Source organism: Tachysurus fulvidraco, chromosome 21, assembly GCF_022655615.1.
Source record: "Tachysurus fulvidraco isolate hzauxx_2018 chromosome 21, HZAU_PFXX_2.0, whole genome shotgun sequence".
Taxonomy (NCBI): domain Eukaryota; kingdom Metazoa; phylum Chordata; class Actinopteri; order Siluriformes; family Bagridae; genus Tachysurus; species Tachysurus fulvidraco.
In genome coordinates, this window is record NC_062538.1 from 10,889,004 (window position 1) to 10,915,510 (window position 26,507).

Genomic DNA, 26,507 nt, shown 5'->3' on the forward strand with positions numbered 1-26,507 from the left:
AATCTACCCAGTTAACCCAACACCAATTATGAAACATGGTGGTGGCAGCATTGTGCTATAGTGCTGCTTCTCTTTATCTAGGACTGGAGCACTAGTCAAGACAAAGGGAATCATAAATAGCTCCAAATTCATTTAGCCACAAAATCAGCCAGCCTTTTTTAGACAGCAATAGGTTACAAAATCTATTTAGTTTCTCATCTGTAACTTAAATGAACTGCTGCATATCTTACATCCATGGGCAGAAGAACAATATTTTAATCTTCCCTCCCTTTTTTAGACAAAACAAGAATGCAGAGTGATCTTGGACAATTCTGTGTGTCTACAAGATCAAGGCCCATTATCATGTTTAAGTTCGTATTACTCTTGGGGCATGTACAGTTTATTATGTTAGCATAATAATACTAATAATACTACTACTAATAATAATAATCACCATCATCACAATAAATAATAATTCTCCAGTTATATATGGATTTTTTAATGTCCAGCAACACTCTAGAGGACTACAAAACTTCTTGTCTGTAATCTTACAGTATATCCTATAGGACAAACTGTCAAGTTGTGAGCGATATATAGCTGTCCATCATTATTGGGTTAAGTCTGACTCTGACATATTGAGGACAGTGGATATTTCTGTCTCAGTTCACAGACTGATAAACAGGATTCTTGGCTTTATATCAAAATCATTTCAAAGGGGAGAAAATTCTTCCCTGCAGTTAATGGCAAATTGCCTGTAATGAAAGCGATTGTTAAAGGCTCAGAGAGAGAGAGAGAGAGAGAGAGAGAGAGAGAGAGAGAGAGAGAGAGAGAGAGAGAGAGAGAGAGAGAGAGAGAGAGAGAGAGGCTGCAAAGGTGACACTCAGAAATGGACTGTAGGACTTTAAATGGGGCAATTTGAACAATTACTTACAGCTGTGACAGTGTAAAGATTTATTTATTTAAGTGGTGTATGACAAAGTGAAAGATCTTGTTAAAGAAGTAAGTTGCTTGAAATAAACAAGACTAAATAAGATTTGGAAATGTACAGTACCTAGAGAATTGCAACATAAAAATCACAATAGGATTTTTTTCCGCGCTCCCGTTTAAAGTGTGTCTACAGAATTATAATTCATTGAAGTATTGAGATGTTCTCTGAATGAGTTTCTTTTAATGGCTAAATTGAGAAGCATTCAACCCCTCAGTGTGTCTGGTCCTTTTGCAGCGATTACAGATGTGTCTCTTTGAGCTTTTTGGTTTTGTCATTTTCTTTCATCCCTCAACACAAAGTTCTATACAAATACAATACAATACAGAACTCTGCCAAATCAGACGAAGAATGGTATTTGACAGCAATTTTCAAGTCATGACATTTTACTCTGGGTTTTAATCATTCCAAAACACAATTGTTAATTATTCAAGGCATTTCTCTGGAGTTTTGTTGTGTTCCTTGTTCGACATATTGTGTATGAACTACTCATGAATCTGTATCAGTTTAGACTTAGAACACTTTACTTATTTTTTTTTTTATTTCCTTTCTTTGGAGAAATAATTGATACACAAAGTGGTTTAGTAATATGTTGAAATCTGATGTTGTAATAGAGCAAAAAGTGAAATAATCATGTGAATGGGGTTGAATACTTTCTGGAAGCACTGTATCTCACATCATGCTGCATTGTGGGATTCATCCACATTGTTGTGAGTTAGAGATATCTTATTATACACAGCGTTTACTTGAACACATAATGTAAACAGTGTACTTTGGTTTCATTGTGGAAGAGAACACTGCACAATATACTGAGGGAGAGATCAGAGAAGTGCGTTGCAGTGTGACAATATTTGGTCAGGTCCTTTGTAAGGAAGTCAGTATTGGGGGTCACAGGATCTTTTGATGGTCTCTGATACTCAATACTCAAAGTCCCAAATTCCATATGGTGGTGCCAAGTTCACAAGTCAATGTATTTCACAAAGACCTTTTGGAAGTCCAGCATGCCTGTTGGAGGTTTCAAATTTCTAATGGAGAATACATAATCCATAAGTCTGACTGGTGAACCAAAACACAGTAACTTAATAGACAAAGGCTCATTCCCAAACCCCTGTTCTCTAAAATCTTTTGAAGAACACAAACCATATTTTGATGAACACAAACCCAGTTCCTGAAGTTCTGCTAGAGAATCCATAACCAGCTGCTGGCTTTGATTTCTCCAATTGGAGAAACCAACTCCAGTTCACAAAGACAATTAGAGCACCCATAACTGATCACAACCACAAACCAGTTCCCAAAGCACTGTTAGTGGATTCAAAGCCTGACCCCAAACACTTCTGGAGGATCCACAGCTCAGTCACAAAACCTGGTTCTAAACCCTGTTGGAGGTTCTGAGCTGTGGATCCTCCAGCTCTTGCCATAAAGCTGTATTGGATGTCCAGAAGTTCCTGTAATCCTCATGGCCTTTGGCAGTTGTGAAATCTAAAGATGGATGACTTCTGCAAACCTTCGTCAAGAGGTTATCCCTCTATCTAAACATTAAACAGCACCAGAGAAGATAAAGTGGCCCAGAATTTATGATTGAAATGTCACAGGAGATATGACAGGACACTTCACTTTTATAACTTTCATGAAAGCTCCTTTGATCAATTTTCACACTTGGTTACACTTGTGAATAACACCGTGTGTAAATATTAGATATGAGGCAAGTGATGTTTAGTGCTGAGATGTTTAGTGCTATTTAGCTATTATCTGTTACATGGTGCTATTTGAGACCTGTCATACAGGATATAGAACTGTTGTATAATTGAAATGAACACAAACTTTATTACCCCAACTAACACCATATCTACAAGAGATTAAAAAAGTAAGTCAGTCTGGATAAGGACATCTGCCAAATGCTGTAAATGTAAATATAGATACGCAGTAGAAGACAGTGCTGTTTCAATCCTTATTTCACTTTAACACTTTTTTATTATACTAAACATTATACTAAATCCAGTAAATAACTAGTAAATTGATATTCATATTGATGGCCATTAACTTTACATTGATTTACACACAGGTTGATGGATTCCCTGGACAGCACAGAGGACCGTAAATAAGACCATGGGGAGATTTTACTTATTACCGCTGCCCTTCATGTGCTCACTGTTAGGTGAAGTCACAGATGATATCAGCAAAAGTGCAAGGAGTCCATTTAGGTAGAGGTTTGGAAATCACCTTTCTCATATTTGTTATATTTATAGTTATTCCCCCTTTTGACTGTCACCAGACCTCAACACATGTCACCTATAAATAATGTCAGCTTAGACCCTAATGTGTTCTGCAGTTGAAAAGTTCAGAAACATCTGAACAGAAACTTCTATTACTATATATAAATAACCAATTTATTTGTGTACATATTTAAAGAATGTTTATGAAACAATCAAAGGTATGTGGAATTTACTTTACAGTTAAATGATCTGCAAAAGTTTGGATTAGATTATCAGCATGCAAGTAAAATTGCATTCTGTTGCCATGTCCACTTTGCGGCGCACTTCGTGCTAACTCGTGCGCACACACAGAGACACACACAGAGACATACAGACACACACACACACACACACAAACATAGAGGCACACACACAGAGACACACACAGAGACATACAGACACACACACACACACACAAACATAGAGGCACACACACAGAGAGACACAGACACACACAAACAGAGACACACAAACACAGAGAGACACACACAGAGAGACACACACACACAGAGACACACAGTCATACACACACATACACACACACACACACACACACACACACACACACACACACACACACACACACACACATATATATATATATATATATATATATATATATATATATATATATATATATATATATATAGAGAGAGAGAGAGAGAGAGAGAGAGAGAGAGAGAGAGAGAGAGAGAGACCTTCAGTTTAATCGCTGAAGATTCCTTAAGTCAGGTTCATGCACCCCAGCAGGTCCTTTCATGGCGCATGCGTACTTCACTTTTTTGCCCGTCCATTCCTGCTGCTTCATAAAACCGGAGGCATGTTTGATCCTATCGGAAACCGTTTCCTGTAGTTTTATGCTTCTGTTCAACTTACAGTAATAAAGCAGAAATATATATTGTACTGATTTATTGAGCTCCACATAACAAAGTTTGATAAGATAGGACAAGTCGATGATTTCATAAAAGAGACGTTTTATAAATTGTTAGCATGTAGCCTGCTCCAGACAATAAACAACTTTACTAACTTTACTTTCAAGGTTTAATATAAACATTGGGAATGAATAAAGAATTATTTGGGCTGGAAATACAAAAGGATGCAAATACACAAGCTATAATAATTAAGCAGCATGACCTGAAGAGTAAAGGCACCTGTCAATGAGACAAAAATTGGGGTTATTTCATTTTAAAGATGATTTTATTATTTGTGATTTGTGGATCTTCAGTCAAAAATACATGCAAAAAAATTGTTTTAATTTATGGTTACAAACCATCGTGTGTATGTTAGCTATAAACAAATGAAATGTTTTATGTAAACAAACTTACATTTTTAAACGACTATTCACTCTATCAACGTGCGCGCGAGGTCACGGCGCGGGTGACGTCACGGGCCAAATCCCAAACGTGTACACAAAGTGCCCTGTGCGCAGAAGGCACGGTCTCGTGCACTACATAGAGCACTCTTATAAGGATCAAGGAGACATTTTGGGACGTGACAGCTTTCTCTGTGCAGGGGGAAACAATGAGAGGCGACGGTGCTCCGATTCCGGCCATTTGAATGGGCTGAGCTTGAGGTTAGGATCAGATGCGTGTGTGGAAAGTTTGATAGCAATAATTGTTCCCATCATAACGATACTAATTAATTATAACATGAGTGCAGTAGTCAGTGCCATATGAAGCTCTGTGTCTCATCGGGGTGTGTTTGCAACAAAACCGGCCAAGTTCAACTTTTGTGAAGAGGGTGAGTGTCCGGATTCTGGAAACAACACACACTTGTGTTTACTGTTGCGCGAAATCTGATTAGTGTTGGACACCATGTAACATCCTGTTCGCTGAATGACCAGCTCGTAGAAACCGTGCGCTTTGCATATTTGGTGTCATTTGGAGCCCAGTGTTACAGCAGATCAGGATCAGGATCAGGATCAGGATCAGGATCAGGAGCGCTCGTACTGAAAACAGGCTTGTTTGCTTTGCTTATCTGTGGGTTAACCGAGGAAACGTAACTCTCCCACTCATGCATTAGGATCAGCAATGAGCTCAAGCTCAAGTCCATGCTTGTGTTTTAACGTGTGTTTTAATGTGCATGAGTCTCTGTGAACTTCACATGCACTAATTGTGCAAACAATGCATTCGACCAAGAACTTTTTTTTTTTTTTTTTTTTTTTTTTTTTTAAAAACATGTCTACTTTTGTGTATAGTTTAGTGCGGTGGAATGATCAGATTGTAGACATAGAATTGCATGAAAACAAAAGTCATTAGAAGTTGCTATATGAAATTGCTAGGGATGTGGTAGCTACGTCGGACTACTGACCAGAAGGTCATGGGATCGAATCCCAGGTCCACGAAGCTGCCACTGCTGGGCCCCTGAGCAAGGCCCTTCACCCTTAATTGCTCAGTTGTATAAACCGAAATAAACTGTAAGTCACTCTGGATTATGGTGTCTGCTAGATGCCAGAAATGTAGATGACATCAGTCATCAAAATTAGCACTATTCACTGATTATTTTGCACAGCGAGGGTGTGACATGAATGAGGTAGATTTTCTGATGCTGCTTAAAATAGACATAGTTATCAGAGTAGACAATGATATTTGTGTTGAATATTTGCAATGTCTCGCTTTGATTATTCAGTCTAATCCATATTTATTGACAATGAACATTGTCTCAAAGCAGCTTTACAGAACTTAAGAAACACAATACAAGACATTATTATAGGACATACACAATATTATAGGAACATTAATATATTAAATATTAGACTTGTATTTAAATGTGTTTGTATTTATCCCCACTGAGCAAGCCTGAGGTGACTGTGGTGAGGAAAAACACTCTTAGAGAGAATAGGAAGAAACCTTGAGAGGAACCAGACTCAAAAGGGAACCTCATCCTCATTTGGGTGACACTAGAGGGTGTGATTATAAATATACAGTCCAACTTCATGAAGCAGAGTCCATAATCTCTAGTGCCTCAGGATCCTCACAGGGTTGGCCTCTTCTAAATGAATGTCCGAATCATTTATAAAACGGAACACAATTACTTCTTAAGATCATCTAGATACAAACAATTTAGTGAAAACAGTTTATTATTGATAGGTTGTTGTGACTATTGGTGAGCAGTGATTGGTTGTTGAAAAAAATGGCTGTCATTGATTCCTTATTAGGAACAATGGTGATCACTGAATGGTCATTCTCAAACAGTTGTGTTCAGTAATTGGTCATTGTCAATGGTTGTCAGTGATTGGGATCAAACAAAGGTGATAAGTGAAGTGCAAGTGCAAAGTTGTGATTTGAGCTGAAGTGCTGTATAAAATGCAGTGCAGTTGTCTATTTTATATAAAATATAAATTGTGTGTGTGTGTGTGTGTGTGTATATATATATATATATATATATATATATATATATATAAATACATCATAAATATATATATAAACACAACATATATATATATATATATATATATATATATATATATATATATATATATAATGTATGTATATGCATGTGTGTGTGCCATTAAAGAATGATAATTTTTTCTCGTTGTTTGTATTACCATACATATATTGCTGGAAATATATGAATAGTTTATTACACTTCATTAAATTATGCCAACAGATCATCAGTTCTTACCCATTACCATTATTAATATGCAGATTGTGTTTAGGTTTAGTTAATTGCAAAATATACTACTAATTAGAATGTAAATCAATAATGAAACATGGCATGGCATGAAGAAATCCCAACAGCTCATTAAACCTGGGGGCACTAGTAGGAATTTTCAGCCCCTTCACATGTCCGAGTACAGGTTCTTCACTCCAAACCCTTTCCATTACCTAGAGCCCCTTTAACCTCATTGTTTAGTCAGCAGATCTTTAAATCATTAGATTCTTGATGCCACAACATGATCACAAAACTTTCTTTATGTATCTAGGGGCAATTTTATAGACTGAACTTCTTCGGTTTTCTGCTTTTAAAACCTTTTTTTGTAACCAAATTGGTATCAATTTTAATGAAAAACACACAAACCATGTAAAAGTCCACACATTGTGAGTCAATGTAGAATTGTTTTAGAGAATGAATGATGCTTCCTGTCTTTATATAACTTGCAATCATCTGGTACTATTAATCAGCTTCATCATAATTTCTTTTGCTGTACTTGGTTTTTGGATGTTAGAATTTCAATAAACAAACTTGGAATTTATTTTTCAGACCTGTCTGGACTAGTTGGAATCTGCATGGACTAACATGAAAAGCCTTAAAGCAAAGTTCAGGAAGACTGATGTAAGTATGATGTGTGTGTGTGTGTGTGTGTGTGTGTGTGTGTGTGTGTGTGTGTGTGTGTGTGTGTTTGTTGATAATCCTGTCAACTTATATTGTTGTCTTTTGAGTGGGTAATTGGATGAAATTAATGCTTTTGGTGGTCCTCAATGATCTTTTATGTTATTCTTGCACCTCTGAATAAAAATCAATTACATATTTGATATTTTTATATTAACTATTAATACACCAGAATACACAGAAATCTTGGAACAAATATTCTTCAGGAGTTCTTATGGATGAGAGAGTGTGAGGTAATGTGATGGAATTTTGGACATCAAACATGGACAATTTTTTTTAAGAGTTCGATAAGAAACCTGTTTTAAACTCTAAATAATGGGGGGAAAGGCTTCTTTTTGCATGGGATGGACAAAACCCGGGGAACGCTTCAGATGTACAACGTTTTCTTTTCTGAAGACTTTATGACTTCACCTCTACCTGCTACAGAGTGGTGACACTAGACAACAAAAATTATGGGCATTATTAGACTTGGGTCAGAATCCAGAATTCACCGGCGTTGTAGATAAAACACGATATTCAGCATGCACCGATTATCTGGGCTTTTGACAAATATGATGGTGGTATTGTGTATTTGTGTGCGACTGTCTCATGTGGAATCGAGTCGTTCTTTCGGACATATTTGAAAAAGAAATCAGTTCCTGTTCATATCCCTAACCTCAGTTCTCTTGTTGAATGAAAGTTGAGTAAATATGCTGGAATGAAGCCTCACCGAACTGGAATATTCTAGTAATTTTGAGCTATAATATGAATATAATTGCCAATTATTCTGCTATGAAAATGTAATATGGACACCTAAATAAATAAGAAAGACCCACTGTGAGTCTGACACTCATGTATCCCATTGGAGAGAGACTGTTTAAAACGATGTCTGTTTGAACCGAAATGGAGTGTATGCCAGTTTCCTGCTACTTGAACATCTCTGTGTGTGTGTGTGTGTGTGTGTGTGTGTGTGTGTGTGTGTGTGTGTGTGTGTGTGTGTTACAGAGAGAGTGAGTTGTGCCTGGGAGTGTCTTTGCAACACTGGGAATTTTTTGTCTTCCAAAAAAAGGGAGAAAAGTATTTGAAAGGAAGTGACTAGTTTCCACCGCAGGTGATTCAGCTGTTATTTCAGTGACCATAATGACGCATCATCACACACCACAGTGGCTGCAGAGGAATTTGCTTAGGCTCGGTCATAATGTAAAGATTGTGGCAACGTTCTGTGTGTGTGATTAACAAACCACAGCGCTCAATAAAAAAGTGAAGCCTGGAGCGGAACGAGCCGCTGGTGTTAGAAGGGTGGCTTAGACATACCACTAGTAAAGATCCAAAGAAAAATTTACTCTCACTTTCAGATTCTGTTTAAGCCTGGCCAGCGATGTAGTGTCCTTCCTGGGAACACTAGGTGTGAAATGGGAATGCACTCTGGATGGGATGCCAAACCATTACAGGGCAGCAAGCACACATTCCCATCCTCCCCATGCCTTAGCTCACTTCCTGGCATGTTTTTGGGAGGTGGAAAGAAACCAGAAAACCCAGAAAACCTGCACAGGCACTGGGAGAACATGCTCAGAAACTCCATACAGACAGTAACCTGAGCTCAAGTTCGAATCAAGAACCACGGAGCTGTGAGGCATTGCTGAACACGCACTCTCTCTTCTACAACACTACTGGAATCTGGATTCTGACGACAGTGCTGACAGCAGCGCAGGTTAATATTAAGGCACTTGTATTAATTTGTCATTAACAGGGCATTGTATTGTGGATGTTCCCTATAACCTAAGCTTAATTTGAACAGAGTGAAATTATATGGTGGGGGTGGCTTTACAGGTTATGCTGGGTTTCCTGCCCCTGCCCAGGTATATACACTATAGAATGATTGGCATCTATAAAGTGTCCAGAGTGAGTGAGTGTGTGTGTGTGTGTGTGTGTGTGTTTGTGAAATTGTGCCCTGCGATGGGTTGTCACCTCATCCTGGGGTTCACCGTCTTGTGTTCTGTGTCCCCTGGGATAGACTCCAGGTTCCCTGTGACCCCATGTAGGATAAACACTACAGAAAATGGACAGATGATATGTACAGAGATGTTTAACATTTAGGGATGTCTCTAGTCTCAGAGCTTTAACAATTATCTTTGAGCTGCTCTTATAGACAATTTATCATGAGCTTCTGACGAATCAGAATCTAGTAGTTTTTGTCATTTTACACATTCATCAGTATCAGAAGTATTAACTAAAATTATTAAGGCTGATTAAACAAGTAGAAAATCTCTGTCTTATGATTATAGAAACCAGATGTTTTTAGGATTTCTTGTTGGTGTTTTCCCTTTAAAGAGCTCCGGTTATATCCCATGAGTATTACCTTTTCTTTTATTTGTTGTGAATTGCTCCAAACAGGCTTGGGTTCAACCGAGCAGCAGCTGGAATTAATATGGAAGCGTAACATGGTAAACCCTCCATGGATACACTGAACTAATTTATTTGAGCTCGGCGGTTAAAGGAGGCCGAGACGCTGAGACGCTGGGACGCTCCTAGAGGAAGCCTCTGTCTTTGATTTCTTTGAGTGTGCTGCCAGTTTAAAAGCCTCATTCCTGCAGCATGCGGCTCAGGGCATGGTTTGGAAAAGGAACAGCTATGAAACTGAGAAAAAAAAATATCCTCTGGGTTTTGTTCATGGAGGGTTTTGTTTAAGCTCAAAATTGTTGTGGAATTTCTTTTTGGGCTAAACATTAGTTCTCCGGGCAAAACAGGAGATCAGTGAAGCCAGTAGAAATAATGAGAGCAGCCAGAAGCCAAGTCGATCCTGTAATGCTGCTTTTTATACATATTAGATGCAGGTTACAGAATGTCTGTATTGTTACTACTACAGCTTTAAGTTGCTTGGCTCTGGTTCTGGTGGACCGCTTTCCAGCATCTTGGCCCCCTCATGGATTCATGCATTTAAACGAAAGCACTTTAAAAAGGTGTGGTGCAAAATGAAAGGGTAAAAGGGGGTGAAAATTGAAGGGAAAAATGCATTGTGAAACATGAACGTAGCAGCTCTGACTGCTGAAATCGCATAGCTGTGGTTGTAACATGAATGACGAGTTTATATGAATACCGATAACTTATCTTTTATATAGTAATATAAATAACGCCTCGTTCATTGGAACTCGTTTACGTAATACACATTCAATATGTGCTTTTGTTTAACAAGGAAATGCACATAGTCATTAACACAGGGAGGTTTTCTGTCAGCAGATTTATTTAAGGAAAGAGTCTGGAGATAAGAGAGGATGAGGCTGGTGAGGAAAGTTTTGTTTATAGCTGCTATACTAGAATTAGGAACAGTAACCAGAAACAGATACAGAAAAAAGTACAATGCATTGTTCATCAATCAGCCCATGAACATCATTTTGCTGCGGCCTTTTTCAAAATTTGTGATTCGACCTTTGTTTGTTTGTTTTTTTTTTTGTTTTTTTTGAGTTTTTTGCGCTTTTTTAATGGAAATCTACTTGAATTGGCTAAATTGCAGACACAGGATTCTTCTTTTAAACCTACTTTCAGTGTACACGCGTTCGCCACACGTGAATCGTACAGTGAGTGTTGTCATTAAAAATCTGTGGAAAACCTGTGGTAATTTTGATTCATTTATGATTCATCCTCATTATATAACATATTTAGCTTGATTTTGTGTTCATTTGATTATATGATCTATATTAAAATATGTTGTTGACAAGTGAAAACAAATACAGTAATATGGTGAGGTTTCTATTAGAGATTTTTTTAACATTTAAGGAAAGAAGCTGGAGATAAGTGAAAGTGTGATTCTGCCAAGGGAATGTTATGCTAAGCTGCTATAATTTAAGCAAGAACAGGAGCTATTTTTTTTTTTTTGCAATGTTAACTCTAAACAAATAAAAGTTGAATATCATGTAAAATATAAACATGTTGGCAAATTATTAGTGGTATTTATGTGGTACAGCAATCAAGACTCTTTTGGTGCAATAACTCTTACCATCATAAGTATCTTGTTGTGTTTTTCTTCGTGTTTTTAACTGCAGAAATGTTCGTTTAATCCTCCGTCACAGCACTTGAACACAGTGAGTCGGATGAGAAAAACAGATCTCCTTTGTGACTTTTATAAATGTATTTGTATCCTTTTGGTTATAAATCCTCAAAATGCAGCTATTATTATTATTTTGGGCAGGAAGTAAAGTTTGAATGAAGACTAAACATGTGTCAGATGAATTCTTATTCATTAACATCAAAACAATTGTTTGGTTTTGGTTAATTTATACTGGCAAAGTAAATAAACACTAGTTCCAGATGTGCACCAAATAAAGCATTATTGTGGTGCGTTCTAGCCGTGCATGAAACATTTGGTTTAGATCAATGGAAAGTCACAACAGAAGGATTTATTTTAAAGGAAATTTCATGATTTTTGGAAAAAAGTCAGCTTTAATCTGAGTGATAGTCCTTCTATCAATAGATAACAAAAACCGAGAGGAAGTTTTCATGTCATACACCAGCTGTGATGCATCAATTGGAATTACATCCGAGCTGAAAGACGGTTACATGGTGATTGGCAGGGGCTGCACCCAATCAGAACAGGAAGAGTGGGGAAAAATAGGATGTACTACGAGTTAAATGGAATAGGGTGTGAGAGTTTTAGTTTATTTAGAATATTTATAGATTTTTTTATTATTATTGTTGGAAGCAATTTTAGGATTTTTTTAAAATATTTATTTAATATTTTTGCCTATATTATTTCCAGAGTCATCTCTGATGTATTTCTCGCAGTTGCAACACTTTGATATTTTTTTCTGGCAACTCCAGGAATTAATTTATAAGTTGTGACTCTTTTTTGAATTTTTTTTTCAGAATCATTAACTATTAATATTTAATAATTCATGGAATAAGCCTACTTTTAAGAAGAAAATCCCTTGATGAACCCCTTGCAGCTTACTCTCAACCAAGCATTCATTTATCTATTAATGAGACTTTTAATTTGCTGAATTGTCCTGAAGACTGTGAGTAAGACAGTTTCAACTGTAGAGATCTGCTAGCTGGAATTATCCAAAACTTTTTTTTATTGTTATAGAATGAATATCATAGCATGTGATCACTTTGCTTTGTAGTTCCAGATTTCACAATCGTGACCTCTTTGTCGATTAGAATTTTCAGTAAAGATGACCGAGCACATAAGTACAGGTTTGCGATTTGGCTTTCATCATTAATCAAAGCCAAGATCATCTTTCAAACAGGATTGACTGGTGGCCACAAAAAGTATGCATGCATGTTTGTCTGTGTTCAAATCATGCCACACGAACGCCAGCACAAGGAGCATAGCGGAAACTCTGAATTGTCCTTGAGCGTTGAATTCCCATGTGTTGTAGTCGTATCATTAGGAAAACATAGTGGAATTTTAATGGATCTGTAGTTGACGCTGAATTTGTTGAAATTAAATGCTGACTCATCTTTGATTTCAGTTATTATGCGGTTGGGATATGCAGCAAGTTGTTGAAATTCAAGCAGTTTAAGCACCAGAAAGAAATGCTATTTAGATATAATGTGTAATATTATATAAAGTTTCAGCTGCTATGGAAAATTAATAAAAATAACAATAAAATAATTATTAAAATAACACAGTGGAAAATAAAATATGAAAATGAAATAATACGAATAAAATAATAATAGTAATTAATAATGATAAAAATAAAAAGCTAAATGCACCTGATACATTTCATTAATTTTTTTTTTGTAGTATTTATTATTGATCTTTTTTGAGTTCATTAGGAGAAAGCTCACTTGACCTGATCGCACCTGATGTCGTAATTCTGACTTCCCAACATGGAGATACAACCTTGAAGACTTGAACACACAGTTAACAAGATAATTGTAAATGAAGCGCATCAACAATTTAATATTAGTCCGCTTACATGGAATAGAGGATAGGTCTAATTTCACAGCTGTAAATAAAGGATGTTTCTACGGTGCTGACTGTGTATTGAATTGGTGTATTTCCCCTCAGCGAGCACTGAGTATTTATTTTTAAACGTAGCCTGCGTTTGATGCTACTAATGTTCTGAGATTGATGTGGAGATGTTTGCTCAGGATTCTGTAGTTCCTTTTCTTGATCAATTCACAGAGAACTGCTTCACTTTGATCATTAACCAGGAATTACATCTAGATTGCTGTTGTTTTATGCAGTCTGTTCATAGGTTAGCCTTATGTCACATAATAACTGCTAGCAAATGTTGACATTGGTCATATTTTGTGATACAAGATGGTCATAAGATGTGAATACATGAGCTCAGTATCAGGAGACTTCATTAATAGTCAGAGAGATTATCTCTGTTGGGGAATTTGGATCTTGGATCTGGCCAGTTGTTAATCTGATCTTGCTAATTGGCTAGTGGATAACAGGGTGTATTGAGTAATGTGTATTTTGTATTTAAAAGTGATTTCTGTTCAGTTTAGGCATGTGACATTTGTCTGTTCTCTGAAAGGTTTTAGTGAACATCAGCCTTGACCTTAAACTACAAGGTTCTTAGAGCTAAAGTTTGAGCCCTGAAAATTATGTTTTGATAGGATTGTAAGACTAGAAATATTCTGAAATAAACATTCATTCATTTTTTTTGTGTTTCCACGACTTATCATTATGAATCCTCCAAGTACTCGTGTTTGTTTCTATCCTGAGTCAGAATCGCATAAAGGAATGGAGTATCGTAGTAAACCCGAGAGAAGAAGTGCACGTCATCACCAGACGAGTGACAAAAAACACAAAGGATGACATTTAAACATCCGCAGGCTTGTCCTGTACTGAAAGAATAAAAAAATGACATTAGAGATCTAGTTTGAAAGGAAATGGAGGAAGCACTGTTTGACAAAGAGAATTTAACATTTAGTTGTCTTATTTTTAAACCTTTCTTAAAAAAGAAAAAAGCTTTTCCATAAATCTCTGAAATTATTCTTCTCAGAATTTGACTCCAGATTCCAAAGGGTGCACAAACTTTCTCACAGCCCTCTATCATATTTCATGTGCATGTAAAATGTAGCATCCTGAGCGAATGTTTGGTTTGGAATACGAGCCGTGTTGATTCTGCTGCACTCGACCTCCTGCGTGGGTCACGAATAAGATGTGTTGACATCTCTGAAAGGACGCCTGAGATCCTCGCTTCCAGCGCAGGACGTCTGGTTTTAGGTGCAGCTGACACATAAGAGATTCTATCACTTGTATGGTTCTGTATTAACAAATCCAGCAATGCCTGAATGAAAGGTATACAAGACAGTAAAAAGCAGCAAAACAATCAGCTCCCCAGTTCAGTAATCAGGGAGTTGGCCATGATAAGAGCTGCCTGTTTGCTCCCACAATGCACGACAAAAACCTGGGAGCTTTATTGGTCACTGAGTTCCCTTACTGGAAATGACGACAGCTCGGTATTGTTCTAGCCCTCAAATAATTATTTACATCCTACATTAGCGATTTTTAACTTTATTTGACATTCTATATATCCTTTTTTTTTTTTTTTTTTTTTTTTTTAGTTGAATGCTTTTTAAAACTCCACTCGCTTGCCTATGATCCTGATTGCAGTACAAGATGAAGAAAACATGACCCCTCCGTCCCCCCCGGGATTTACGCCCATGCGCGCCAGTAATTCTAGAAAGTCTTCAGTATCCTAGTGTGTAGTTAGCCCCACTTTGTGCCCACTATAAACTGACTTACCACCTAGGGGACTAGGAGGCTGATTGAGACACACCCAAGTTTTAGATGCTTCTAATATTAATAGGTCTGTCAGATACTCTAATGAGCACTTTTCATTGACGAGCATCAAAATACATCGTCAAAAAATCTAGACCACCCAAATATACAGTTACAACGTAGTTCTGTTTGCTAGGGGGTTTAGCAGCGTAGATTAAAAGTTTCTAATGCGGCTAACTTTCGATTTCTAGGTTAATTTTGCTTCTTGTCTCGTCGCGTACTAGGTCCATTTCTGCTTGATTTCTTTGCTTTTGAGAACTTCTTTTCATGTAGACCTTGGAATGTTGTCACAGCTGACAAGCATTCATTATGTTTCACATGAAAGCCTCTGGCATTCATGTTTTAAAGTGAAATACACGATCACATGTTACAGCGAGCACTTTGGTTCCTTCAGTGGGTGTATTTTTTTGTGTGTCAACATTGTGTCAGGGATTTGCCGGGAATGCCACCAATGCTGCTTGAGCTCTTTAACAGTGTCTTTTAAACCTAACAGTTGACAGACGGCTGAATATAAACCTAGGGTCATTAAACCCTGTCATATTAATTAGGATGTTTTTTCCCTTCCTGAACCTCCTGGCCTGTGCCCTGGGAATGTCAGATCGTTTCCAGCCTCTCATCCGAGTGCACGTCTCTTCTCATTTGGAATGCAGTCAAGCTGAAAGCAATTAATTAGGGTCCATGCTTTAAAACACGTGAGACACTGTTCAGTTCCTCTTCTTGGAATCTGTGAATTCTTTTCAAGTCCTGACTTCATTCTTGTTAATGGATAATGGATTTTTATAGCATTAGTGAAATATAAAGGAGTTCCTCCAGAAATTTTGAAATTTCCTCTGACTGTTACAATGCACTGACACTGGAGACTCCTTCAAAAGATAGAAATAAATCAAATGTCACCATATCAATGTTTTTATGGAGTGTCCCAATGATGATGTTCATTACCATAAAGCTGTGATTGGCAGCTGCACTGCTGTCAGAGCTGCTGGGCTAAAGCCCCAACCAACACTTGATCAGAATTCAGCAGCGGTGCACTTTAAGCTGGCTATAAGATTTCCCCTCACACTCTGCGCTCAGCAGTCCAATGTGACGCTAATCTTCTTTATCCGTTGTCCTGGATTGACGCCATTTACTGAGCTGACCTTAAAGAGGGCAAAGCTTTGAGAGCGTCTGTGCTCTTACCCCCGTGATGAGGGCATCAGAAATAGTAACGTTCTTATTGACAGGACCAGGTGTGAATAAATTGGTATAAAGACCTGACAGCTTGAAAATATTTCTGTAAATAGCATCAACAGTTACAGTTCATGAGGAATACTTATACCTTTATGTAAGAAAGCAAATCCACATTTTTCCTGCCTTATTTGGATGTGTGGTAAAGATACAGTTAACAAAACAATGAATGGAAATACATAGAGAATGAGCAGGTGTGTGTATATATATATATATATATATATATATATATATATATATATATATATATATATATATATATATATATATATATATATATATATATATATATATATATATATATATATATATATATAGAACCTTCAACTGCATTAGCATATTTGGTCAAATGTTTGTTTAAACAAGCAAGCAAGCAAAAAATCTGTTTTAAAAAATTGTTTTTTTGCCTTTTATACATTGTCTTTTGGAATTGCTGTTTTACTAAAAGTGACTGAAAGTTAAATGGCACTGATAAATGGAAACTGGTAGACATCAATAAGCATGATTCCTACTGCTAAGTGGTGGTTGCTAGCTTTGGTTTGCTATTTGTCACATATTTGGTTTAGCTATTCATTTGGGAGCGTTCTTGTTGTTAGTATTTTTTATTTGAGGAGGCACAACTGTTAAATCTGCTAACATCTCTCAAAGTAAATACCCACCAATTAGTACTATGCACAAAGTTATGTTAATCGCTGACCACTTGTTTGCAGTCATCGTTAATCACAATGCAATGTTTGCTCAATCCACTCATTTGCAAAACAAATAATAAAAATTATGAACGCAATTTCTCATGCACTCTTAAACGCCTGCAGATGTGCTAGTGGTGCTCATTAGCACGTAGCATCTGGTGGTCGTCTTATGCATAAAGTCTGGCGTGGGGATCAGTCATACGTGCACAGCTGGACAAGCCTAGCTAATTAATTCTAGAACCTGGAGTCCAAGCCTCAGGCTAACACTAAGAATGAAGAAGATCAGAAGAGCTCTGAGGGGAGAGACGGTCTGTACTAATGTGCAGTTCAAGGTTAGGTTGCAGCTTGTAATCCTTACCTACAAATGGTGAAAACAACAAAAACGCCTTATTGCCTTGAACATTATCGTTAACATATGATGGTTTAGTCAACTACCAGCTTGTCCTCTGTTTACAGAGTGAAATCAAATCCCCTCTCTCTACTCTTTGAATGGGTTTTCATAAATATAAGCTTTAACCAAGCACCGTGTCTGTACATTAACCAAACTAATTTTATAACATTTACCGACCCAGTCACTGTTTTGAGAAAATAATCATTAACATAATAGCTATCACTAATATTAGCTAGCTAGCTCATTGCTAAGCTACTCATTAGTGCATGCTGCTGTTGCTGAAATGTTGCACGATCTTTAAAGTTAATTAGTAGAAGATCTTTCCCAGTAGGCCTGAACATGGAATACAGAAGCTAAAGACAGTCTTACATGGAAGCATTGTTTGCTTCCACATCCCATGTAGAACATATGGGGGTGGGACATGATGGTAAAATGGGGAAACTTGCAAATTAGTGCTTACAAACTGCAGAATAACACCATAGCTCATGTAACATGACCCTAGCGTGTATAACACAAAACCCTAGATGTTGCTGGTTCATTTTCTAAAACGATTCTCAAAGTGCTTTCTCTGCGTCAATCATGGGACACGTGAATGAACACATTGACTTGCTCTACAACCTAGAAGGTTCTATAGGTGTGTAACGACGCTTTCTGATGGGCAAAACTAAGAAGCCCCAATTAATCAGTGAATACCGAATACTGCAGCACCGTGTGGAACTTTTTATTGAGTTTTAATGAAAAACTGAAATATAAATGCTCATTTTATTAAATGTGACAAATTGAAAGACCATCATTGAATGGAGCCTGGTAGACAGACACCAGTGAGCTGGATTCCATGTGCATCATGCTAAGTGGTGGCTACAGGCTGTCGTTTGGTGTTAGCCACGTAGCTTGTTTGGTTTAGTCATACGTGTAGACGCTTACAAATCAGGAACCATGTTTGAAACAGCCTTTAATCAGAGGGGTCATTTTCTCAAAGCGGTTTGAATATACACACAATACGTTCTTGAAAATGAGTTCATCCTCTTGAGAGCCTTTTACAAACTAGTGTGAATGATCAGGTCTGTAAAAGTACTTCCACAGTATATATACAGCTACGAACCTTCGGGCAACCTCTGAGGAACTCTTGAATTTTCCCATTCACAGAGGAAACCATAAGAACCAAAAAAAGTGTTCAAATAATTCGAATACAAAAATTCACATTGTATTTGTCACATACACAGCCATACACAAAACAATACTGTGTGTTTCACTAAAAGCTTAATGAAACAGCTAGATAAAAAAATGCAATTGATTTATCTGTACAAGTACGAATTCATGCTAAGACAGTTAACCGTTTAGTGCATACCAGGTTTTAGGTATAAAGAAGACATTATTTTGGATTATAAATGAAATAATCTTTCTTCTTCCTCCCAACACACACACACACAACACAACACAAAAAGTTATTTAATGGTTCATTGGGTAAATAAGGGAATGTAAAGCTCTTATATCGAATTCTTAATTCTTCTATATTCTTAATATACAATACACTATTTGGAGTTATTTCACCAAAATATTTAGGAGAAATTTGCATTTGTAGTAGTATTCGGTGAGATCTGAAACATTCAAACAAGGATTAAGCAAATTGATTTTATGCACCCAGTTTTAGGGAAAAAAAAATTTAATGACATTTATTTTGAAAGCCTTCATGCAAAATGCAGTTTTTTAATTTATTTGGTCTTAAATCGAAAAGAATGCAATTTTATCCATGGGTTCTCAGACTCCCTGACTTCCACACCCTCCCGATGAGACACAATTCATGCTCTGGTTTTAGTGCTGCTGTATGAATCACCGTCTCCAAACTTCTCAGCACGGGTTTTTGGGAAGTTTGGACATGTTAAAGAGTTTCGCACCGTGCCTCCTCCGTGACGCATGACACATTCAGACGCCAGACACCAATTTAGGAAATCCAGTTGATTGCTCACACGTGATGTCATACTCCCTAACTGTGCCTTCCTGGCCCTCATAAATATCAAAATGTCATTGCTCTATCTTTTTATGGAGCAGATGAACCCCTCACTGTGGATTTCCTGCTAGAGGCCCTAGAGCTGTGGTTCTCAAAATGGGGTCAAAGGAGTTTAAAGATTTGTTTAGTTTTGTTATATTGGTGAAAAACCACAGTTTACAAATACTAACTTGTATTTAAGGGTGGAAAGCTGGAATGCTTTTGCCATTAGGAAACTTCATCCTTATCATTATCAAAATGATGATGCAGACAAACCCAGATGGATGGATAGATGGATGCATACTTGCATACATAGATACTTTAATACTTTATTCATTGCAGTGGGAAATTCACAAATTCCAGCAATATCCACACACTTAAACAATTAACATACAATAAATGCTAAAATAAATTTACATTTTTCAATTTAAAAAGTCCTTTGCAAACCATAAGTATTAAAAGCATAGACAACACTTTCTCTTGCTACTCGGGCAAGCTAGGTCTATCCGATCGGCCCAGTGGTGGCGCTTTTAAACCTCAATTTTTTTACGTTTTCCCTGACAAAAAAGCCTTAAAGAACTATTAAGCTCCACCCACTTAGAATTTAATCCGAATTTGCGTAAAACCTTCCCTTGCAAATTTGACTTGTTGGCCTGTCTTCTCATATTTAGTGTCAAACTCCTCAATCAATTCTAACCTTATTTACGCAAAACATGAATGGGTTATCGAGAAGAAAATCCAAAGACTTTATGGCATCTAGGGCGGGGTCATAAAAAGTGGAAGAAATAGTTCGTATAGCTGTTTCTCATGAACCGTGAAATTTGGTGTGGTTCATCTATGTACTTATTTTTAAGTGGACTAATTATCTGAAAAGCATGGTCACCATCAGCCAATCAGATTTCAGATAGTGTGTGACAGGGTTAATTGTAAGCGATCAACATGAAACTTGAATGTTCGATTCAGTTAGTGTCTCGCTTGTAACTAAATCTCACTCAATTTGGCCCCAAAGTGTTTAGTTTTTATAATTTTTCACTAAAACTAGCATATTGCTAAGGAATTAAGGTGTAGTAATAAATGTCTTCATTAGCTTGATCTATTTGAGGGCTATTACCCTCTAGTCGAATGCGTGATGATTTCCCTAATATGCAAATATACTATTAGTAACTAGATCGAAAAACCAGACAAACCAGCCAGTCTTTGCAAACTACATGGGAGAGTGTGGCACTCAAAACGCTTTAATAAGTATAATCCAGAAACTCAAAAGCAGACATGTTCATGAATAGTGTTAAATTCACCCTAGTGACAAGTTGACACTATTTAATAAAAGCTAAGTGTTCCATACGAGAAAATCGACTAGGCCACACACTGAAACTGAAACTTTTAGTTGCTCAGTAGGCTAGCCAATAAATGTATGATTTGTTTACCCTTCAGTGAGTCTGTAATTTGGCTTTCAACTAAAATGTCACTTTTAGCTCTGGGATAAAACAGGAACAGTGTTGGTCCCATTAAACAGAATGCTGTGCCTACATCACCTCTGACAGTCTCTCAGTATCATCATTGTGCTGTTCCAGTCTAATACATAGCCTTAATTACAAATAGAAAGTGTTTGCGAATATATTTTGGCCATAAGTTTGTGGACACCAAACCAAAACACTCGTACTGTAAGTAGATCTTTCACAAATTGTTGCCACGCAGATTGACATGTAAATTTTGTATTTTTAGAAAAGGCTGGAAGATTTGGCACGTCATGCTTGGGAGGAACATTTTCGTAATTTTCTTATTTGATTGATAAATGATGCCCAATGTTTATATGTGCAGCATTTAGTCTCTCATTCAGGTCAGGTTTGGTGCCTGCTGATTAATCCAGGTTTCTCTCGACATTGTTGCCCAGCCTTGTGCACTTGGTCACAAATCCCCACAGCTGCAGTCCAACATCTACTGGAACACTTTCTCAATAATAATAATAATGCCCATGGTTTTGGAACATAATATTCAGTACTCAAGTGTTTTTGGCAGTATATATATTATTTCTTGGCAATAATAATATATATTTCTTCAGTCTTTGCCAGGAGGTTTAAATGCATTAACGATGCAGTCATAATGTGTTTAGAGTAGCAGAAAATAAAATTATTTTGTCTACTGGGAATTCAAATCAAACTATTTTCCAGTCTATTATTAGAACAGAGAAGGCTATTTCTGTGAAAATGAGCTCTTTGGACCAGTTCAGGTCTCCATAAGAATGCAAGACATGGCCTAATGCTTGCCAAGGGGGGAAAAACATCTATTTTTAGCACTTCATTCTTTTGCCTTTACAGGCATAAGCTCGTGATTTGCTCGATTGTGACCCACACGCTCTCTGAGGCTGCACCACATCTCCTGTAAACTGATCCTCATCAATCTTCAGCATGGCGCTGTGGAACATCTCCCAAGAGCTCTCCAGCTTAGCCAGAATGTCTGTAGAGGCTGTTAGAGGATGGTGTTTTGGGGGAGAACAGACACATTCCAGCACAAAATGTTCTTGGGTTGCGTTTAGGAGGGTCAGAATGCTGGGATGTGGTGATGGATATTTAATTCTGGATGAAGTTGTCCAGAAAATCCAGCTTTCTAACACATGTATGTGGATTCTTGGATAGTTAGCATTTGTTTGTTAGTCATTATGTCTGCTAATGCTAATAATTGGAACTGTATTGCATATTATTTCTTGGAAAAGTTGTTCCCAAACTTGATTCATAGGGCCTTCATTTAGGAGTTTGTAACAAAAGACATTCAAATCTGCCTCATGAACTTAGACTTGATTTTTTCTATTTTATTTTTTTATATTCTTAATACAGATTCTATATAGTTGCATAGTATTTTTGACTATTCATAGGCATCTGTAACTGTAAATAGTCCAATCTGACTGTATGGTAGTATGGTAGGGTAGTTTACTGGGTATATAACCATATAATATTTAGTTGTACATTCTAAACTGTTTCCTTTTTTTTTCTGAGCTTCTGTCCATCCATCCATCTTCTACCGCTTTTCCGGGGCCGGGTCGCGGGGGCAGTAGTTTAAGCAGGGATGCCCAGACTTCCCTCTCCCCAGACACTTCCTCCAGCTCTTCCGGGGGAATACCGAGCCGTTCCCAGGCCAGCCGAGAGACATAGTCCTCTAGCGTGTCCTAGGTCTTCCCCGGGGCCTCCTCCCGGTTGGACATGCCCGGAACACCTCCCCAGGGAGGCGTCCAGGAGGCATCCGAAACGGATGCCCGAGCCACCTCAGCTGACTCCTCTCGATGTGGAGGAGCAGCGGCTCTAACTCTGAGCTCCTCCCGAGTGACCGAGCTCCTCACCCTATCTCTAAGGGAGCGCCCAGCCACCCTGCGAAGGAAACTCATTTCGGCCGCCTGTATCCGGGATCTCGTCCTTTCGGTCATGACCCAAAGCTCATGACCATAGGTGAGGGTGGGAACGTAGATTGACCGGTAAATAGAGAGCTTCGCCTTGTGGCTCAGCTCTTTCTTCACCACAACAGATTGGTATATCGACCGCATCACTGTAGAAGATACACCAATCCGCCTGTCGATCTCCCGCTCCATCCTTCCCTCACTCGTAAACGAGACCCCAAGATACTTAAACTCCTCTACTTGAGGCAGGAGCTCTCCACCAACCTGAAGGGGGCAAGCCACCCTTTTCCGACTGAGAACCATGGCCTCGGACTTGGAGGTGCTGATTCTCATCCCTGCCACTTCACACTCGGCTGCAAACCGTCCCAGTGCACGCTGAAGGTCCTGGTTTGAGGAAGCCAGCAGGACAACATTATCTGCAAAAAGCAGAGACGAAATCCTGTGGTCCCCAAACCAAACTCCCTCCGGCCCCATACTGCGCCTAGAAATCCTGTCCATATAAGTAATGAACAGGACCGGTGACAAAGGGCAGCCCTGCTGGAGTCCAACATGCACCGGGAACAAGTCTGACACTGCCAGCAATGCGAACCAAACTCCTGCTCTGTTCATATAGGGACCGGACAGCCCTTAACAGAGGGCCCCGGACCCCATACTCCCAGAGCACCCCCCACAGGTCACCATGAGGGACACAGTCGAAAGCCTTCTCCAGATCCACAAAACACATGTGAACTGGTTGGGCAAACTCCCATGAACCCTCCAGCAACCTGGCGAGGGTATAGAGATGGTCCAGTGTTCCACGACCGGGACGAAACCCGCATTGTTCCTCCTGAATCCGAGGTTCGACTATCGGCCGAATTCTCCTCTCCAGTACCCTGGCATAGACTTTTCCGGGGAGGCTGAGGAGTGTGATCCCCCCTATAGTTGGAACACACCCTCCGGTCCCCCTTCTTAAACAGAGGGACCACCACCCCAGTCTGCCAGTCCAGAGGCACTGTCCCCAACCTCCACGCGATGTTGCAGAGGTGTGTCAACCAAGACAGCCCCACAACATCCAGAGACTTGAGGTACTCAGGGCGGATCTCATCCACCCCTGGTGCCTTGCCACTGAGGAGTTTCTCAACTACCTCAGTGACCTCAGCTTGGGGAATCGACAAGTCCACAACTGAGCCCCCGCCCTCTGCTTCCTCAGTGGAAGACATGTCGGTGGGGTTTAGGAGAACCTCGAAGTATTCCTTCCACCGTCCGAGGATGTCCCCAGTCGAGGTCAGCAGATTCCCACTCCCACTGTAAACAGTTTGAGCAGGGCACTGCTTCCCCCTCCTGAGGCGCCGGACGGTTTGCCAGAATTTCTTCGAGGCCAACCGATAGTCCTTCTCCATGGCCTCACCGAACTCCTCCCAGACCCGAGTTTTTGCCTCCGTAACCACCCGGGCTGAAGCTCGCTTGGCCCTTCGGTACCTTTCAGCTGCCTCCGGAGTCCCCCGAGGCAACCATGCTCGATAGGACTCTTTCTTCAGCTTGACGGCATCCCTTACTTCCGGGGTCCACCACCAGGTTCGGGGATTGCCACCACGACAGGCACCGGAGACCTTACGGCCACAGCTGGAGGTTGAGAACATGGTCCACTCTGACTCAATGTCTCCAACCTCCCTCGGGATCTGGTTGAAGCTCTGTTGGAGGTGGGAGTTGAAGATCGCTCTGACCGGAGACTCTGTCAAACGTTCCCAGCAGACCCTCACAGTACGTTTGGGTACGAACTTCTGAGCTTCTGGTGACCAATAAATTAATGGATTTTCAGTAGATTTCCTGGTGTGATGTTGAACTTGGACTGCTACTAAATGGCATGGAGAACTCAACATTTAGGACAGTTTGCCCAAAAATAAAGTGTGTACCCTCTATTCAGACAAATTTATTTTGAAATCATTTTCAGGAGCATTTACACAATGATTGGTGTTCTTAAAAAAAAAAATAAATAAATGCTACAATTGGGTTTGTGTAGATTTGCATATAGAAGCTCAGAAATGTGAATAAGGACTTTAGAAAGCAATCCCCATCAAGTCAGTGAAGTACAGTAAAATGAGAAATTCCATTAGAGCAAAAGTAATGAGGTTAATAAAACTAACAAGTAGAGTGCATTTATTTCCTGCTCCAGTTGTGTGTGCATGTTACATGGTGAATGTTCTCTGTCTGAGACTGAGCAAGATTTTTTCTGGTATGTGTTAACGCAGCAGTTTTACACCAAGCTTTTATTCTGGGAGCTCACATGGCTTCTCCATGAGATTCGGACTGCTTTTGCAGTTAACTTCAGGACAAACGGCTGAGGCTTTTGGGTAATCTGGAGCGATTTTAACAGCTGTCGTTTATCTGAGGCTTTCTCCAGGCCTCCACTGCAGTTCTCCATGGTTCTTTTCTCTGTGGTTCTCAAGAGACATGTCTCCAGGTCTCAAACAGAGAGCTGAGAGGTAATGCAGGACGCTTGGCTTCTGCCTCTGGCTGTATTTTAATCATCATGCCACATGGCTCTAGCTCTACTAATGAGATTTAATGGAGATTTAACACACTTTCGCTCTCAGGAACGGGTGACAATGTGGAAAGTTGAGAAGACCACATGTTAAATATCACACGGATTAGTGCCATGTTTTACAATGATGAAATGTTCTCTTTTTAAAAGTCACACAAGAATTACTTCATACATACATCATTTTTTTTTGTCTACATTTAATTCTATTTACTCTTTACTAGGGACTTTATAAGAAGTTTCTTTTTGTCTTTCATTTTGACGTTTCTGTCTAAAATTGTAAAAAACAAAAAAATTTTCATGAATTAATTCTCATATCAAAAATAACTGAATATAAAGAGGGAGATATATTAACATTGCAAAACAAGGCACTAATCCTTGTGATTATTAAATGTAATCTTTCCGCCTTATTGCCATTTTCTCACTTCCTCCATTTCCTCCACTATAGGCTTAGTAACAATCTCCTAGCAACACTTTTATTAATAGAGAACTTTTACAAGGATATTTTACTTGCACCGGATTTCATTTTGTGGTATTTATAAGCAGTTACAAGGCTAGTATTGAGCTTTGTGGTTCTTACCATTCTATTGAAATTCTTTTATTCGCTTATTAATCACAGCCATGAGATTTAGAATGATACACACAGCTTTGTAATTATTTACTTAAGATGTGTGATGAAATAAGCTGTTTCCAACACGAAGCATTAAATAAATCCTTAATTTGTTCCCCAAGCAGAAAAACACTCCATGATCTCTTATAAAGCTTGTTTTTCTTTTCTCATATTGATACACAGGCTTATTCATCTCACTGTTTGTCCTTGCCACTGACATGACTGCCTTTATAATTAAATTGGAATTGGGGGAAAAATTATCTGGCTAAATTACAACGCGAAGCAATTGTAAGTCGAAAAAAATGGGCCTTGGATATGAATATTCAGATGTAGTGAGCAGGCTCGCTGGAAGACGTAACATTTTCAGCACAACATTGTGATTGTTGTATGAGCCACTTACTTAACTTACTTTTATTCTTCACCGCTAGCTTTTCC

General features: G+C 38.6%; 1 protein-coding gene across 4 annotated transcripts in view; it reads left to right on the forward strand.

Annotated features, from left to right (window-relative positions):
- The first annotated feature begins 4,742 nt into the window (after window positions 1–4,742).
- Window positions 4,743–26,507, forward strand: part of rai14 (retinoic acid induced 14) — a 57,064-nt gene continuing 35,299 nt past the window's right edge. Inside the window, exons 1-2 of one of the 4 annotated variants that reach the window (XM_047805623.1) lie at window positions 4,743–4,789; window positions 7,420–7,491. In XM_047805623.1, the coding sequence (XP_047661579.1) occupies window positions 7,456–7,491 (36 nt within the window). In that variant the 5' untranslated portion in view covers window positions 4,743–4,789; window positions 7,420–7,455. Of the gene's footprint in view, window positions 4,957–7,419; window positions 7,492–26,507 lie in introns of all 4 variants that reach the window. The other 3 variants (XM_047805624.1, XM_047805622.1, XM_027139936.2) reach the window with 3 other exon arrangements.